Here is a 17404-nt window from a genome sequence, read left to right as displayed (position 1 = left end):
TTTCCTTTACCAAAGGCTGGTAGTTGTTTCTGGTGGGAATAGAGGCATTGTTAGCATCCATAACCTTGCTTGTTCCTGTGACATAGTATCAACTTCATGCAAGGCTTCTCTGCTACTCGTTTGCTTCTGCTATAGTGATAAGGCCTTAGGGCTATCTCATCTCACCAGGTGGTGGTGGCATACACCATTAATCCCAGCACTTAGAAGGCAGAGGCAGGAGGATTTCTGTGAGTTCAAGGCCAGCCAGGTCTACAAAGTGAGTTCCAGGACAGCCAAGGCTATGAGGCTATATTAAAGAGTTCTTGTCTCCAAAAGAAAAAAAATATACATGAATCACCCAACCTGTACAGACAGAGTACTCTCCAGTAATATTATATCTTCTGTCTAACAGACTTACCTGGATTCAGCTCTTTAATACATTAAGAAGCCACATTCAGGTTGCATATTTATGTACAATGTTAAGGTTTTGAATTTGGGTGCATTAAACTTTTCTAATTAGAGTTTCCATGCTATTATTGAATCATATGCTATGTCTAAAAGGGCAAAATAAAACACATTCTTGGCATAGTTAAAATTCTCATTAGTACTACAGCAGCTTAAAATGCTGAACACATTCCAAAGTTAGCTTAACGCATCCTACACACATGATTACAAAACTCTGTTGGAAGATAAAAATTGTTGGCTTATTGTTGGCCTAGAAAATGAAAGTATCATTCTACATCCCAATGCAATTAAGCTGGCTTAATTCTGTCTATGAAAATCTACAGCCTGTTTTCACTATGTTGTCTATAATTTGCTAGATACTTTAGAGCCAATTTTATTACAAAGTAGTCTGACTCTACAGTGATACTGGAACTCTTGCTGGGCCAAAAGTAACAAACTCTTCTGTTCTGCTATCCTAAACTTTTTTTTCCAAATTTAGATTTTTTAATTTTATTTTAAGGGTTGCAAATGTTTTGCCTGCATGTATGTCTGTGCAGCATGTGTGTGCCTGGTGCTCAAAAGAGGGTGTCCAGAAGAGGGTGTCAGATCCCCTGGAAGTGGAGCTGCAGAAAACTCAGAGAGGCCAGGTGGTGACACACTTAACCACTGAGCCATCCATCTATCCCTAAACTTGAACACCTAGTGTCTAATCATCGGCCTCAAACCTTTCCTTTTAAAGAAATTATTGACTCATTCATGGAAGTTATAGGAAACACTACAGAAAGAGGAAAATAGAGAATTGAACAGATGCATGAACTGACGAGTGTGAGTGTGCTGTTTCACGTGAGCATATCAAGGTAATACAGGTTAATTTTTACAAGGCATTTATGAAATGACCAGTAGCAGAATTAGTCACTTCTGGTAATTAAGAGCTTTGAAACGGCTCCACACTTCTACCAAAATATCCACAGGCTTTATTTACTATACTACATATAACTGGTCCAGGATCATCTTATATCCAACCCAATTTATTGCTCCATATTGATGTGTTCTTGACAACAGGATGGACATCGACTACACCGCCTCCAAGGTAATAAGGCAAAGCAGAAACTACCTCGTCAGAACACCCACACTGTTAAACTACAGATGTTATACACACTGCCCTTCCTCACACCCAGAATCAAGCATCTTAGCTATAACCAAGCTGAAAACTAAACATTTATTTATTTATTTACTTATTTATTTTATGTTGGCTTTGCAAGACAGGGTTTCTCAGTATGTAGCCCTGGCTGTCCAGGAACTCGCTCTGAAAACCAGGCTGATCTTGAACTCACATAAATCCACCTGCCTCTGACTCCCGAATAGTAGGATTAAAGGCCTGTGCCACCACAGCGTGGCAAAAACTAAAAGTTTTAAAATAAAACTGGTTTCCTCATGTTTCAGGGTTCTTTATTACCTAGCTTTTGATAAGCGTATGAACCTTAAAAAGTGTACTGTAGCCGGGTGTTGTTGGCGCACGCCTTTAATCCCAGCACTCGGGAGGCAGAGGCAGGCAGATCTCTGTGAGTTCGAGGCCAGCCTGGTCTACAAAGTGAGTTCCAGGACAGCCTCCAAAGCCACAGAGAAACCCTGTCTTGAAAAACCAAAAACAAACAAACAAACAAACAAAAAAAACTGTACTGTAGGATTTTAAGACTGAAATAGCAATTATCATATCATACCATTGAGTCTTATTATTGCCCACTGTCCTATCATTATTGAGCCTGGTACAACGAACTGCTATATCTGGATTTTACTTCTTTTTTTCCTACTCAGAGTATCTCATTTCAGTGGCAACATAACCATTTCCATTTGATTAGCTGAGGCTCTGAAAGGCTATAGCATATGATCAGTTTAGACAGAGTTTAGTGCTGGGAAGTCAAGGCTTAAGTCACTAATCAGTATACTGCCTTCCTTTGACATTGTCTGAATTAGTACTAAGAAAGCAGACCTTATAGGGAGAGCTGGAGGCACACATCTTTAATCTTGGCACTCAGGAGGCAGAGGTGGGTGGACCTCTGTGAGTTTGAGGCAAGCCTGGTCTATGGAGTGAGTTTCAAAATGGCCAGGGTTACACAGAGGAAACCCTGCCTTAAAAAAACAAAATCAAACAAACAAAAAAAGCAGAACTTAACAATTCAGCTTTCCAAAGGCTAAAACGTTAACACTATTATTATGAAAATGTCAAGTATAAAGTTGGGGTTTAGGGAAGGGAAAAAGTCCGACTACTTTGTATGGCTCTATAGCGAAGCATAAGGACATAAGGTAATACACATCTACATAATGAAGCATTTACAAACAGTATCTTAAGGTGGTGTAGTATATGTGTCACAACTCATGAACAACTAAGGATATTACTGAAGCTTACTTCTAGCCTTATCATTTTACAGTTCCCTGGGTTTCGCATAATTCACTTTTTCTATTTAGCATTTTATAAACTAAAGTTGCTCTAAAAATTAAATATTTTAAAGTAAAATTTAAAACTTCAAGTATCAATACTTAAAAATTGAACAGTAACAGACATTAATTACAACAACTATAACATAGGAGATAATGAAAAGTTTTTGAAAAAAGAAAGAATTTGCCAAAAGAACTATCAAACGCAGAAATTGTATTCTAGTCTCCAGTGAGTTGCAAAAGCATGGGAACTGCTTGGTTCCTAGCAAGGAAATCTGGAAGAGAGGCTCAGTTTCCTACTTACAGCCATTATTCCTATAGCTAGCTGCACCATACAGTAAAACTAATGGGAAGCGTCGTTTAAGTGACCTTTCGCTGAATTTCTGATACAGACTATAAATAAATAAATAAATAAACAAACAAATTACTTTTAAGTTCTATTGGATTTTAATGTAAAAAGAAAAATATTTATTACTATTGATATCTTTAGGAAAAAAAGCGTAATTTCTAAATAGATATCATAAAAAGCCCATAATGTAAGAAACATTTTTCATTAAGAATTATTTACATTGTTTTCTCTTATTTTTACAATATGCTCTCACAGATTTAAAAGACAAGCCCAGAGCTAGAGAGATGGCTTAATGGGTAAGAAGGATGCCTTTCAGGAAAGCATGAGAACCTGAATTCAAGCCCCCAGCACGCAGGGAAGAGTGGGCAGGACTTCTCTGTGGACAACCCCAGCACTGGGGCACAGACAGGAGGCTGCCGGTCTAGCTCCAGGCTCAAATAAGGCAGAGAATGAAAAGGCGGGGCCCTGATGTCTCCCTCTGGTGTCCACATGTGTAGGGACCCGCACCAACACATGTCATATGTTACTTACACATGTGCACATGCATACTCGCATGCATACTCACACACTTACACATGTACACATGCATACTCATATGCATACTCATAAACTTACACATGTACACAGGCATACTCACATGTATACTCACACACTTACACATGTACTCACACAGAGAAACAAACATAAAAGGCTGAACTCTTAAATTAGGAAGACAGTCATTATTCTAGACATAGCCAAACTTTACAAATGATAAATACTTTGCATTAAGATTTTTATTCTGGCTGGAAATGGTGGCATGTTAATGGGAGCATACTAATATTTTTATTTAACACATTCAAGGTTAGGCTTTAATAATAAATAGGATTATAATTCCTTATTCTGTTAACAATTATAAGAGCACTTCAAAATTAGTGACTAAGATGTAGAATCAGAGATTTCCCTGCCTTGAAAGGAGTCCTAATGGTCCAAAAGCTAGCAGCTAGTAAAGGACAAGGAGATCTTACAACATGAAAAGTGGACACAGCAAAGAAAATCGTGGAGCTAACTAATAATGGGATGAGTTCTGTGGCCTTAAGTGAGAGTGCTATCATGACTACTGTTTAAATTTCTTAAATACCAAAATACTTCAGGCTACTTTCTAGTGGAAATTTTGGAAACATTACAAGCCATCACTTACATGCCAGAAATACAAAGTGTGTAGTACACTTCAGAAATTAGACCACACCCCTGCTGCCATTTCCTTGCAAGGGAAATTTGTAGCTGCCAATAAATACATTGCCTTTGATATACAGTTACCCTATCGCTTGCTGATATCTTCCAACTTTCTGCATGAGCGAGACACAACTATTCTTCTTTAGACATACCTTAACTATTTCTTCAATGAAACAAACATGAGAAACAGGATCTCTCTTCTTGGTTAGTACTTTTTGTAGATGCTGTACCTAAAGGTGGGGCAGGAGAGAGAGGCAAAGTATATTTAACTGGGCATTTCCAAGTGAAACCAACCTTAACACTTAGGAACTGGGGAAAGCAAGGTATATTTCAGAAACTCCTCAAGAACAGCATTACCACTAGCAGAGGGACAAGAGGACAAGGACAGGGAAGTGCAACGTGTCCCAGCCCATGCGCCCCGCAGCCAGCAGAGGGCTCGGGCATCAGGCATGAGAAGAGACCCATGTCCCAGCCTGTGCACCCCGCAGTCAGCAGAGGGGCTGGGGCATCAGGGATGAGAAGAGACCCATGTCCCAGCCTATGCACCCCGCAGTCAGCAGAGGGGCTGGGGCATCAGGGATGAAAAGAGACCCATGTCCCAGCCTGTGCACCCCGCAGTCAGCAGAGGGGCTGGGGCATCAGGGATGAGAAGAGACCCATGTCCCAGCCTGTGCACCCCGCAGTCAGCAGAGGGGCTGGGGCATCAGGGATGAAAAGAGACCCATGTCCCAGCCTGTGCACCCCGCAGTCAGCAGAGGGGCTGGGGCATCAGGGATGAAAAGAGACCCATGTCCCAGCCTGTGCACCCCGCAGTCAGCAGAGGGGCTGGGGCATCAGGGATGAGAAGAGACCCATGTCCCAGCCTATGCACCCCGCAGTCAGCAGAGGGGCTGGGGCATCAGGGATGAAAAGAGACCCATGTCCCAGCCTGTGCACCCCGCAGTCAGCAGAGGGGCTGGGGCATCAGGGATGAGAAGAGACCCATGTCCCAGCCTATGCACCCCGCAGTCAGCAGAGGGGCTGGGGCATCAGGGATGAAAAGAGACCCATGTCCCAGCCTGTGCACCCCGCAGTCAGCAGAGGGGCTGGGGCATCAGGGATGAAAAGAGACCCATGTCCCAGCCTGTGCACCCCGCAGTCAGCAGAGGGGCTGGGGCATCAGGGATGAAAAGAGACCCATGTCCCAGCCTGTGCACCCCGCAGTCAGCAGAGGGGCTGGGGCATCAGGGATAAGACCTGCCCTAAGTTCCAGGAGCTACTTTATCTGGAAAGCTCTTCCCATCTTTTGCAATACTTACCTGCCCACAAGCAGCACAGATATGATCCATAAGTTTTTCCATATTGGTCCAGAGAGAAGCACGAAAAGCTGCCGTGTTTCCTGGGGTTGGCATGGCAGCTCGCCCGGGGCCTCCTGGTTAAGAGGAACAGAGAAATGGGAAAATGTGAGTTCCCAAATACAACAAAAAAAGTACAAGGAAGACAAAAACCAAGAGGTCTCCCCTCTCACAAATAGCTTCTTATGCACAATATAAGCAGAATCTTTGTGTGTAGTAAGGAAAGTACCATACAATCATATGCGTGGGGCAATAAAAACAAAATGAAAATTAATGAAAACAGTTTCCTTAAAAGGGAAAGAGGGGGATGAGTCATGAAACAAAGTAAACATTTTACATATTCAAAATTAAGTTTACAAGAATGACAAAGACAAGCCCCAAAACTGAATTTAAGTAAATATTGAGTCAATGAAATTATTAACAACACAACCATGGGGAAACCAGTTAATGGAAATAATTTAAAATAACAGAACACTTTAGTAGAAAATATGCTATGGGCAAAACGAACATCAAGGAAAATATAAATGTAACAGGTTTGCTGTGTGTGCAGTTTAGATGTAACAGGCCTGCAGCTAGTTCAGGTATATGTTTAAAAGCAGCAACCAATGTTCTCATTATAAACAGAGTAAAAGTGAACAAAGCAATGGAAATTAAAGGCATTTCCAAACCTGTCTACCAAAAGAGCAGAGCGGCAATGACCCCTCAAAAATTATAAGCATATCTAGCATCCAAGTTTTTATTTCTACAACCATCCTTCCCCAAACCAACCAATCAAACCAGAGCCCATTGGTGAAACCAGATCATCATATCACTACCATAATATGAAAATACAATGCAAAATCAGTTATCTATTGTGCAAAATGTTCAGAGTAAATGGCTATTTATCAAAACAACAACAATAAAAACCTATGAACTTGACTGGAAGGGATGGCTATTAGATCACAGGCCTGCCAATTAACCTTGTTGGTTACTCTAGAAGACCCTGGCAGTCTGCAGGAATCAGGCCGCAGACTCAGACAGCTTTCCCGCTATGGTGAGGCTGTGGGCTTGCAGCTCCTCCTGCTTGAGGCTGAAAGAGGTTATGGTCCCGGCCAGTACTTGGCTCTTGTCACCCACACTATGCAGACTAACATCATGTAGTGTGGAGCTTGCTACCACCCCCTGAAAGACCCCAGTCAGAATAGCCCGCTCTGTGCAGAGACAGAGGGCGCCTCTGAAGTGTGGTCCCCTGCCAAGCGGTCCAGGACAACTCTCTCTCCTAGTCTTTTTGCTTTAAGCTAACTTTCTTAGTGTTCTCATAACGTTCCTAGTGGCTCTCTCCCCTCAAGGTCCGATCCCAGCTCACATGGGCCTTGTTAGGTCTCAGATATGGAGGACAAAAGGCTGACCAGGCATCACTCAGGGCTTTTGGCTCCGCCCAGCACTTCTGACCACGCCCCCGTCTGCTTCACTTCCAGCAGCCCCGCCCCTGTGTAACTTGGCTCTTGTGGCTACACTGGTCTCTGGGCATCTCCTCTCTTGTCCTCCCTCGCCCCTCTCCTGTCATGGCCTGGTTCAGTGCACAGGCCAAATTCAGCTGGATTCCTCCCTCTGCCTGCGCTCTCCCTTCCTGCGCACTCAGCAGTACTCGAGTCCTCCCCTCGTCTCATTGCCCTTCAGCCCAGGACTCCTACTTTAACAGGCTCATCTCCACAGAGCACATGGCCTTAGCCTCCCTCTTTTCTCAAACCAGTCAGGCTCCATCCCTGTGTCGTAACAGTTTCCTCAAAACAATCTGGGAAAAACCAGGCCAACGAAAGGATACTGGAAACAGTAGACTGATAAAAAACAAGTCATGAGTAAATAGGGAGAAACAATCATTTTAAAAGGATAAAAGGGCTGGCAAAATGACTCAGCAGGTAAAGGAGCTTGCTGACAAGCATGGCAGGCTGAGCTTAATTCCCAGGCCTCACATATTGGAAGAAGAGAATCAACTCCAATTGGTTGTTTCTAACCTCCATACATGTACCATGACGTGCATGCCCCTACAAACAGAAATAAACAAAATATAATAAAAATTAAAAATAAAATAATTAAACCAAAAGGATACAGTCTGTTTTTGAGTTGATTCAGTGGGAGTTTGGAACACCAAAACCCCTGGTAAGAATTCACAGTCAAGGCAAGGCTCACAGGTCATAGAAGGAAACAGGAACTGGGCTGGAGGCTATTTGTGTTACAGGCTTTAAGACAGTGAGGAAATGCTGAATTTAAAGATAAAAGACCAATTATCTTAGAAATGTCAAGTATTCAGGCTATAGGATGACTATTGCTTGTTATGTTGTGCCTGATTTAAAGTGAAAATAGGGATAAAAAACACAGTGAAAAATCATAATAAAACTTGCGAGTCTTGGCAGAAAACAAACAAACAAACCACACATTTAAAATGGAGGCAAAGTAAGGTAGTTTGCTGAAAACATTACAGCCCCCAAATAGGAGGCAAGCCCAAAATGATAGGAAGGATGCCTTGAAGGTATCTCAAGAATTGGCCAGACAAAGCTCAGAAGACTCTGCTTGGAGAAGAGGGTCCTTGTTTACACAGAAACAAAGGAAGCTACTTCCCCAGGAATGGTGCCATTGAGCATGCCCATCAAAGAACTCAATGGCAGCTTGGTCCTGGTTACTGTGTGAGTAGGAAGTAGACCTTGGCATTGACCATTTAATGCTGACTGCACACAGACTTCCACTTAGACTCCAAAAGAATGCCTGGACAGTCAGTGTATGACCAGGACAGAATGCCTGTTGCTAGTCCCCCAAAAACCTGCTTCATGAAGCTACTAGAGCAGAGCCCAAGCTGTAATGGGGACAGCAGGAAGCAAGAGAGTCCAGGAGCACGGACCATCTGCAGAGGAGTGCACCACGCCGAACCATGCAGCCTGCAGCAACACCACCAAGGAGCTCACATCCTAACTGTTGGCCATGGAGCAACAGTGTTAAAGTCTGCCCCACTGGATTCCAGTTCAGTTATTCTCATCTCTCCTTCTGTAAATAATACAGCAGCTAAAATATTAACCCCATCCCTTGCTTTATTCTGCATTATTATATGTTGGAAACTTTTACCTTCTTTTTTTTGTTGTTATTTTAGAAGCACTCTTATTTACATAACAATCCCCTCATTCCCTTGAGCTCCCATCCTCCCATGTTCTCCACTGACCCCCCAAGCCCACTCCCTACCCACTTCCCAAGGATAGTAAGGCCCTCCACGGGGGATCATCAAAGTCTTTCACATCATCTGGAGGAGGGTCTAGGCTCTCTTTCTTGTATCTGGCCTGCATTAGTATCCCTCCATAGGGAATGGGCTCCCAATGTCCTTTGTGCTCTAGGGATAAACACTGGGTCCACTGTTAGAGGTTCCATAGACCTCCCAGGCCTCCTAGCTGGCACCCACATTCAGAGGGCTTGGTTCGGTTCAATGCTGGTTCCCCAGCTTTACGACTAGGGTCTCCATGTTCTCACTAGGTCAGGTCAACTGTTTCTGCGGGTTTCTCCAGCACTGTCTTGGCTCCTTTGCTCATCCCTCCTCCCTCTCCACAACTGCATTCCAGGAGTATGGCTCAGTGTTTATCTGTGGGTACTTGTTTCTGCTTCGACCAGCTACTGGATGAAGGCTCTAGGAATGGTAATGAAGGTAGTTATCAATCCCATTATAGGGGAAGGGCAGCAAAGGCCGCCTCTCCACCACTGCCTAGATTCTTAGTTGGGGTCATCCCTGTGGATCCCCAAACATTTCCCCTGTGCCTCTCTCCAAACCTATACTGGCTCCCTCTATCACAGCATCTCCTTTGTTCCCTCCTCACAATAAAATTAAAAAGTGGGGTGCAGAGCTAAATAGAGAATTCTCGATAGAGGAATTGAAAATGGCTGAAAGACACTTAAGAAAGTGCTCAACATCCTTAGCCATTAAGGAAATGTAAATCAAAACAACCCTGAGATATCATCTTACACTGGCCAGAATGGCTAAAATCAAGAACACCAATGACAGTCTATGCTGGAGAGGATGTGGAGAAAGAGGAACACTCCTCCACTGCTGGTGGGAGTGCAAACTTGTATAGCCACTTGGGAAATCAGTATGGCGGTTTCTCAGGAAAGTGGGAATCAGTCTACCTCAAGACCCAGCAATTCCTCTCCTGGGCATATACCCAAAGAATGTACATACATACAACAAGGACATCTGTTTTACTATGTTCATAGCAGTGCTGTTTGTAATAGCCAGAACCTGGACGCAACCTAGATGCCTCTCAACCAAAGAATGGATAGAGGAATTATGGTGCATTTACACAATGGGGTATTACTCACTCAGTGGGAAAAAAATGGTATCTTGAGATTCGCAATCAAATGGATGGAACTAGAAGAAACCATCCTGAGCGAGGTAACCCAGTCACAGAAAGACAAGCAGGGTATGCACTCACTCATATATGGACATTAGACACACAGCAGAGGATACCAGACTACAATCCACACCTCCAGAGAAGCTAGGAAACAAGGATGACCCCAAGAGAAGAAAGTATGGTCCCCTGAAGAAGGGAAGGGGGACAAGAACCCATGAGCAAATTGGGAGCTGCAATAAGGGGGGAGGAGGGAGGTGGGAAGGGGAACAGGAGAGAAGGGGAGCAGGGATGAGAACAGGAGAAACCACCTTACTTTTAACCATTACTGATGTTCACTTCAGAGTTCGTCTGAAGTCTCAGGACAGACTTTGGAACTGAACTTGAAAGCAACACTGAACTGCTACAACTCTGAGAACACACAGACAAGGCTGGTCACTTTGCTATGTGGGGTGGTGTGACCCTGTGGAGCCAAAGCCGGGAGTTATAACCAGATTGTCCCTCAAAGGGTCATGTACTGAATCAGTGGAAACTTAACGAGGTAGGCCTAATTAAAGTGCATCATTATGGGACACGCCTTTGCAGGACATGAGCGAACAACCATCTCTACCACACACTCCTGCTGCCATGATGTGTCTGCACAACTGCGGTGGGAGGCACAGAGGAAGCTAAGTACCAGTAGCTCTGCCTAGATTGAGCTGCATGCACCCCTCTTTTCCACCCCACCTCCACTGGACTGCATGCACCCCTCTTTTCCACCTCCACTGGGCTGCATGCACCCCTCTTTTCTACCCCACCTCCACTGGGCTGCATGCACCCCTCTTTTCCGCCCCACCTCCACTGGGCTGCATGCACCCCTCTTTTCCACCTCCACTGGGCTGCATGCACCCCTCTTTTCTACCCCACCTCCACTGGGCTGCATGCACCCCTCTTTTCCGCCCCACCTCCACTGGGCTGCATGCACCCTCTTTTCCACCTCCACTGGGCTGCATGCACCCCTATTTTCTACCCCACCTCCACTGGGCTGCATGCACCCCTCTTTTCTGCCCCACCTCCACTGGGCTGCATGCACCCCCCTTTCCTGCCTCCACTGGGCTGCATGCACCCCTCTTTTCCGCCCCGCCTCCACTGGGCTGCATGCACCCCCTCTCCCCCTCCACTGGGCTGCATGCACCCCCTTTCCCGCCTCCACTGGGCTGCATGCACCCCCTCTCCCCCTCCACTGGGCTGCATGCACCCCCCTTTCCTGCCTCCACTGGGCTGCATGCACCCTCTTTTCCGCCCCGCCTCCACTGGGCTGCATGCACCCCCTTTTCCGCCTCCACTGGGCTGCATGCACCCCCTTTTCCACCTCCACTGGGCTGCATGCACCATCTTTTCCGCCTCCACTGGGCTGCATGCACCCTCTTTTCCACCTCCACTGGGCTGCATGCACCCTCTTTTCCGCCCCGCCTCCACTGGGCTGCATGTACCCCCTTTCCCCCTCCACTGGGCTGCATGCACCCTGCTATGGAGAAGCAATAGCTGGCTTCTTCCTATCAACTTGGTAGTGGCTCCCTTCTGTGGTCAATGATATCTGGGCATATCTGGAAACTAGGAGCACAGGGTTGGTCCAGCCTAAACTGGTTTTTGGATACGAACATAATAATGCAAACTCTTTCCTCTGTGTGAACTTTTAGTGAAAATCTCCTATTTATACATATTATACATATTCATGATAGGACATACACATGATTAAAACCAGATAAATCCTGCAAAAGGGCATGCACAATCAATGAAGTAGTATGTGAAGTGACCAGCCCCCCCCCCCTTTTTTTAGCAGCCATGACAGGCTAACATGTGCTTGCATGACCTTACCGCTCCTGTCCTGGTCACTAGGAGGTCAGATGTCCTCATTGGGCAAGGAATCAATCAGAAGTTAGCTGGTGGGGCTGTGCTTTATGGACAAGTGATGTACAGAGCATAGCAACTGCCCTGGGAGGGCCTATGGGCCATAACAACCAATCAACACAGAGCAGGCCGCCCAAACCTGGAAGGGCACCAATCCTGAGACTGTTGCATACCCCCAGACACTCCCCTTATGCTGCCCTTTAAGATCCCCACCTTGTGGTTTCTTGGGGTCTTTCTGCAGCCCTCTGCTGCTGTGAATGGATGAAAGGCCAGAGCTAATGGGGTTAGCTCGTTAAACAACGACAGTAAAAGCCTCTTCGCTTTTGCATTGAAATGGGCCTCTTGGTGATTTTGGGGTTTCAGAAATTGGGCACAACAGTATGCAACCCAAGTCTATCAATCAAAATACCACCTATACCCACCCTGTTCAAATGACTAGTCTTTCTGCTGCACCTACAGAAGTTAACCCCAGGCTCCCCTGAACTGTATGCTTGCTCTGAGTCTGCTGCTCTCTTATCGAGACAGAATTAATATTCCTTCCTTCCCTTTAAACTATTGTCCTCATGACACATTGGTAAGGAAGTAAAAAGAAAACCAACAAGCAGCACATAAAGATTTTATGGTCACAAGCACACACTGTACTGAAGATACAATCACAATTGAAATGACCAACTGACTAAAGAGAACACCAACATCAAGGCACGGGAAGAACTTTTACAATAAACGGGCTTTCTTAGATTAGATTTAACAGACTCAAGAGACACAATACACGGGCATAAATTTGTTCTTTATTAAAGTAATAAAAGAAACTAAGAGTTCCTGAAATAAAAAAACTTATAGATGATTTCTAGTTAGTGATATTCTCTTCTTTTGAAAGTCAGCAAGATTAAGAACAAACAAAAAGTAAGTAATTTGCTTAAAATAAGGAATCAGATAAACCCTTTGACCTAATTATGTAGCAGTGCTCAAAATCAAATGCCATTGATAAATTAAAAGGAAGAAGGGACCAGATAACGGACAAAGGAGACATTAGTGGGAAACTGCTTTAAAATCAATTGCAAGCACAGCTGTGAAACAGACGAGAGATTTCCTACTGAGTGAACACTGAGAGTGCACACAGTTACTTAGTCACCTGAGAGGTGTGCTTTCTCTTTTAAAGGCTGTTAGGATTTGGTTCCAACTCAGAGTATTTCCAATGACTATAGAAAATCCACGAGGAAACTGCAAAGGAATTGGAAGTTTAAGAAATAATGGAGAGATGATGAAAAGACAGTATGAGCTAGGTAAGACAATGGTCCTCAAACTCAGGGATCCCCAGGATGAGCTAAGAGGCAGGTTGAGGATTAGTCTCTACTGTCAACTTAATAGGAGAAGAGGCAGAGACTCCTAAGGCACATCTCTGAACCTACCTGCAATTCTAGAGATTAGCTGTTGACTTCTCAACATCAACCTCTGGCCCCTACACAAACATCCACTGGAGCACGCCCACACACACACATGTGCACACATACAACACACACACACACACACACACACACACACACACACACACACACACACAAATTGTATGGGGGGATTCTCTGTTTCCTAGGCCTCATCTCTTATCCAGGGAAGAAAAAAAACATAGCAGATTTTCTTCTTTTCCAACCAAACACTTGACCTTCCATGTGAAGAGGAGTGGCTTAGGGAAAAACACTGAGCGTCTTCCTAGCTGCTTTTAAATCCCTACATGTACAAGAGTGAATTTTGACTCACATGCTGTCAGTGTCATTGAGGCAGGGCATGATGGCATTGAGCACAAAGTCATTCTGAGGTGCTACAGTAATGTTATTTCTTTAGATCGGGTTTATCTCCTAAATTTCTACATCAATTATTTTATTAGTTCAGTAAGGAAGACAGACATTACACGCCGGACCACAAAAAGTTGCAAAATTCTAAGGGAAAGAAAGTATAAGTGAAAACTTATATCTTCTCAAACTATTTAAACATGAGGATAAAAAAATACTATAAACCATGTAAGAATTCCAACAACAGTGTATATAAAAACATTTTTGAAAAATCAATTGTATTATGAAATCCCCAGAAGAGATAACTGTAGAAATGTAGCAAAGAGAATTCATATGAAAAAAACCAGAGGTGAGAACCAAGTCATTTAAAATATAATGAAGAAAATATAAAAACCAGATTCAAGGATAATAAAATACTTCAACATATGAAGAAGCATATGAGGACTGGCAAGATGGCTCCACTGGTTAATGTGCTTGCCACCAAGCCTGATGACCTGAGTTTGATCCCTAGGACCCGCATAAGTTGTTCTGAGACAATCACACACACTGCAGCACGTGTGTGTCCACATGTGTACACAAACACAAAATAAACAATTGTAAACTAAAGAAGCACACATGGAATAATAATGTGAACACTAGCTCCAAGTTTAGGAAACATAACAGAAAATAAAACAATATTCCATTTCTTCTTTCCTAGTCTTGTTTCCTTTACTCTTTCTCCAGAGCAAAGGACCTCATAAATTTAGAACTATCATCCCATGATTTTAGACTTCTGGTGTATATGTATGTATCCAAAACAGCACCACACCATAAACTATCACATTCTGGGGCTTTAGACATCATAAAGAATGCACCTTTCTGCAACTTCTTTTTTGGGTTCTGTTTTTGAGAATTATTTACACTGATACATTTTTTTAAAAGCTTACACAATCTTCCATTAGAACACAGATTATGCGGGGCGTTGGTGGCACATGCCTTTAATCCCAGCACTTGGGAGGCAGAGGTAGGCGGATCTCTGTGAGTTTGAGGCCAGCCTGGTCTACAGAGCAAGTTCCAGGACAGGCTCCAAAACAATACAGAGAAATTCTGTCTCAAAAAACCAAACCAAAACAAAAAGAAACCAACCAAACAAAAGAGCACAGGTTGCATTCATTGCTACACACAATGGTGCAATAGAAATTCTTGAGGCAGTGATGTGGGTAAGTGTGTAAAAGCATTGCTACACAAGCCTGATGACCGGATTTCAATCCCCATAGCAAATATAAAGCTGGAAGGAGAGAAGGATCCCATGAGTTTCTTGATTTCCACATGCTACCCGATGATGCACTGACTCTTACACATCACACCTACACAAAACAACAGTACGTTCATGCATGTGCAGCTTATTCCTCTAGGACATATCCTTACAGAGGAGTTCATAAGGAATACAAATTTAATCTGAGAAATCAAACTGCTAAGGTTGAGGGACTGAATCACCACTCACCTACAACAGGAATACTGACCGGGTTTTTGCTCTCCTTTAACATCTATGTCTGGACACTGGCTAACTAAATGAGAGTAAATAGTATCTTGTTAATCACTAGTCTATCTCCTAAAAAGACAGTGAACGTCTTTCATGTTTATTGAATATGTGCTCCTGTAACAAGTCTATTCATAGCTATACAGCTATGAACCAAGACTGTTTGCAAACTTAGGTTTTGCTGTAGCTTTGTTATGTTTATTTTCTTGAGACATGATATCACCATGTAGCCTAGGTAGTCTGCTTGCAAACTTGGGTTTGCTGTTTTGTTTTTTCTCAAGACACAATCTGACCATGTGGCGAAGGTAGTCTCAAACATGTACTATCTTCCTGCCTCAGCCTCATGGATGCCAGATCTAAAGCTACCCATCCCTGTTATCTTTATGCATTTTTGCATTCTTTACACATTCAAAGTAACATTTTAAAATATATTACTTGATATTAAATCTATAGAAAATTTATAATTAATGTTTAAAAACTTTTGCCCTAAACCATGTACACAAAATTGTTGTAGTGCTCGGCCATACTCAACTACTTTAATGAGTATTTAAAATAACTATGTAATCTCAACATGTGAGACAACATGAAAACTATTTCATATTAAAATAAAGATAATACTTATTCTTTGAAAAGATGAGGAACTAGTGCTTAAGATTTCTATATTACATCATGATACCCATTTCTCAACAGATGGCAAAAGGCAGCTCTAAGACCCTTTATTCTTAATGTAAGAGGCTCACATTAAGATTGACAATATGTGAATAATTGCTTCCATTTTTCCCTGTTCTTGACAACACAAGAGGGAATGAGATTAATAGCTTCTAGAAATTTAAACATCATATCAAACTTTCTGAAAATAATTCCTAGCAAAACTTGAGGGGAAAATCTCCTTTGGTGATATCTTTTCAACAGACTCCTTTGGTAATCGTATGAATATGGACCTATTCAGAGGCTGAAGCAAATCTTTAAAAATCTAGCTGAGACTTAAGATTCTTCTATTACTTTTTACTAGTGCAATTAATTCAGGAGCTATGAATGCACTTTTGCTTAAGATAAAGTACAAAAACGAAATCTTGATTTTGCTTTTTGTTGTTGTTTTTCGAGACAGGGTTTCTCTGTGTTGCTCAGGCTGAGACGTGCACCACACCAGAAAAAATGAAATTCTTTTGTATTACCTACGCACTAGAAGTATCATCAATCTACATGGTCGTTTTGTTTTCTTCAGGGCTACTCTGTGATTGTCAGACTGTCTTCAATAAAAACATGGGGGATGTTACAGTTAGTACAGATAATAAAGTGGGAAACTTTACTGTAGACTGGCGAAATAAAATGAGATATCAGAGTCAAAGAAATGGAAGTCAAGATATATTTGATTTTAAGCTAAAGGTGACAGGACAATTGTGTGATCAGAACAAAACAAACAAAACCTCAGAGATGGGAAACTGACAAGCTGTCAGAGCTGAGCAAAGCTGAGAAGGGGTGGATTTACTGACGAGCTGAACACTCTCTCCTTCTAGACTAGCAAGTGCGTGGTCAGAAAGGGAAGGGCACACACAGTGGGTGGTCTCCCACATGTATGAAGAAGCTTGCGGGGACAGTGTGGTGGTGCTGCACACCACAGCAGGAAGGGGTCCGGCCGGGCACTATGTCAGGGCTGTCTGCCGCCTAAAGTCTACCTTCTAGGACAGTTCTCTTTCCATCAGTCACAGGTGTTATGCTACCAAGGGTTTGATCCATTTTGACTGCTTCAACCATGATTGTTTTTCAATATGAAAATTATAAGGAAAAGCCCAGAAAGCTAAAGTAGAAATGACATTCCTTAAAAATATTTTCCTTCCCAGGAAAATGTACATATCAGGAAGAAAAATACGATCTGTTCTTTTTTTCATCTGTTTCCTTTCACCTAAATGATGCCACAACTCTTCATCTAGAGGTTCTGAATATACCAACTAGCCAGTTCAACTCACTGATTATACACAAAACTTATAAATAAGTTCTGAAACATATTTTCTTCTCTCATTTTTTGTCTACTAAAAATGAGTCATTAGATTGCTTTGAAATATGAGTGCCTGACACACTACTCAAAGAACTTC

General features: G+C 43.0%; 1 protein-coding gene across 1 annotated transcript in view; it reads right to left on the bottom strand.

The window, feature by feature from the left end:
• Positions 1–17404, bottom strand: part of Cog5 (component of oligomeric golgi complex 5) — a 277239-nt gene that overhangs the window by 107648 nt on the left and 152187 nt on the right. The window contains exons 9-10 of the mRNA XM_005076235.4: positions 5719–5831; positions 4573–4650 (exon numbers count right to left, since the gene is read on the bottom strand). Coding sequence (XP_005076292.1) covers positions 4573–4650; positions 5719–5831 — 191 coding nt within the window. The remainder of the gene's footprint in view (positions 1–4572; positions 4651–5718; positions 5832–17404) is intronic.

The sequence above is a fragment of the Mesocricetus auratus genome, unplaced genomic scaffold (assembly GCF_017639785.1).
Source record: "Mesocricetus auratus isolate SY011 unplaced genomic scaffold, BCM_Maur_2.0 Super-Scaffold_15014, whole genome shotgun sequence".
In the NCBI taxonomy this organism is placed as follows: Eukaryota; Metazoa; Chordata; class Mammalia; order Rodentia; family Cricetidae; genus Mesocricetus; species Mesocricetus auratus.
Note: the sequence above shows the minus strand (reverse complement) of the source record. Positions and strands in the feature narration are given on the sequence as shown.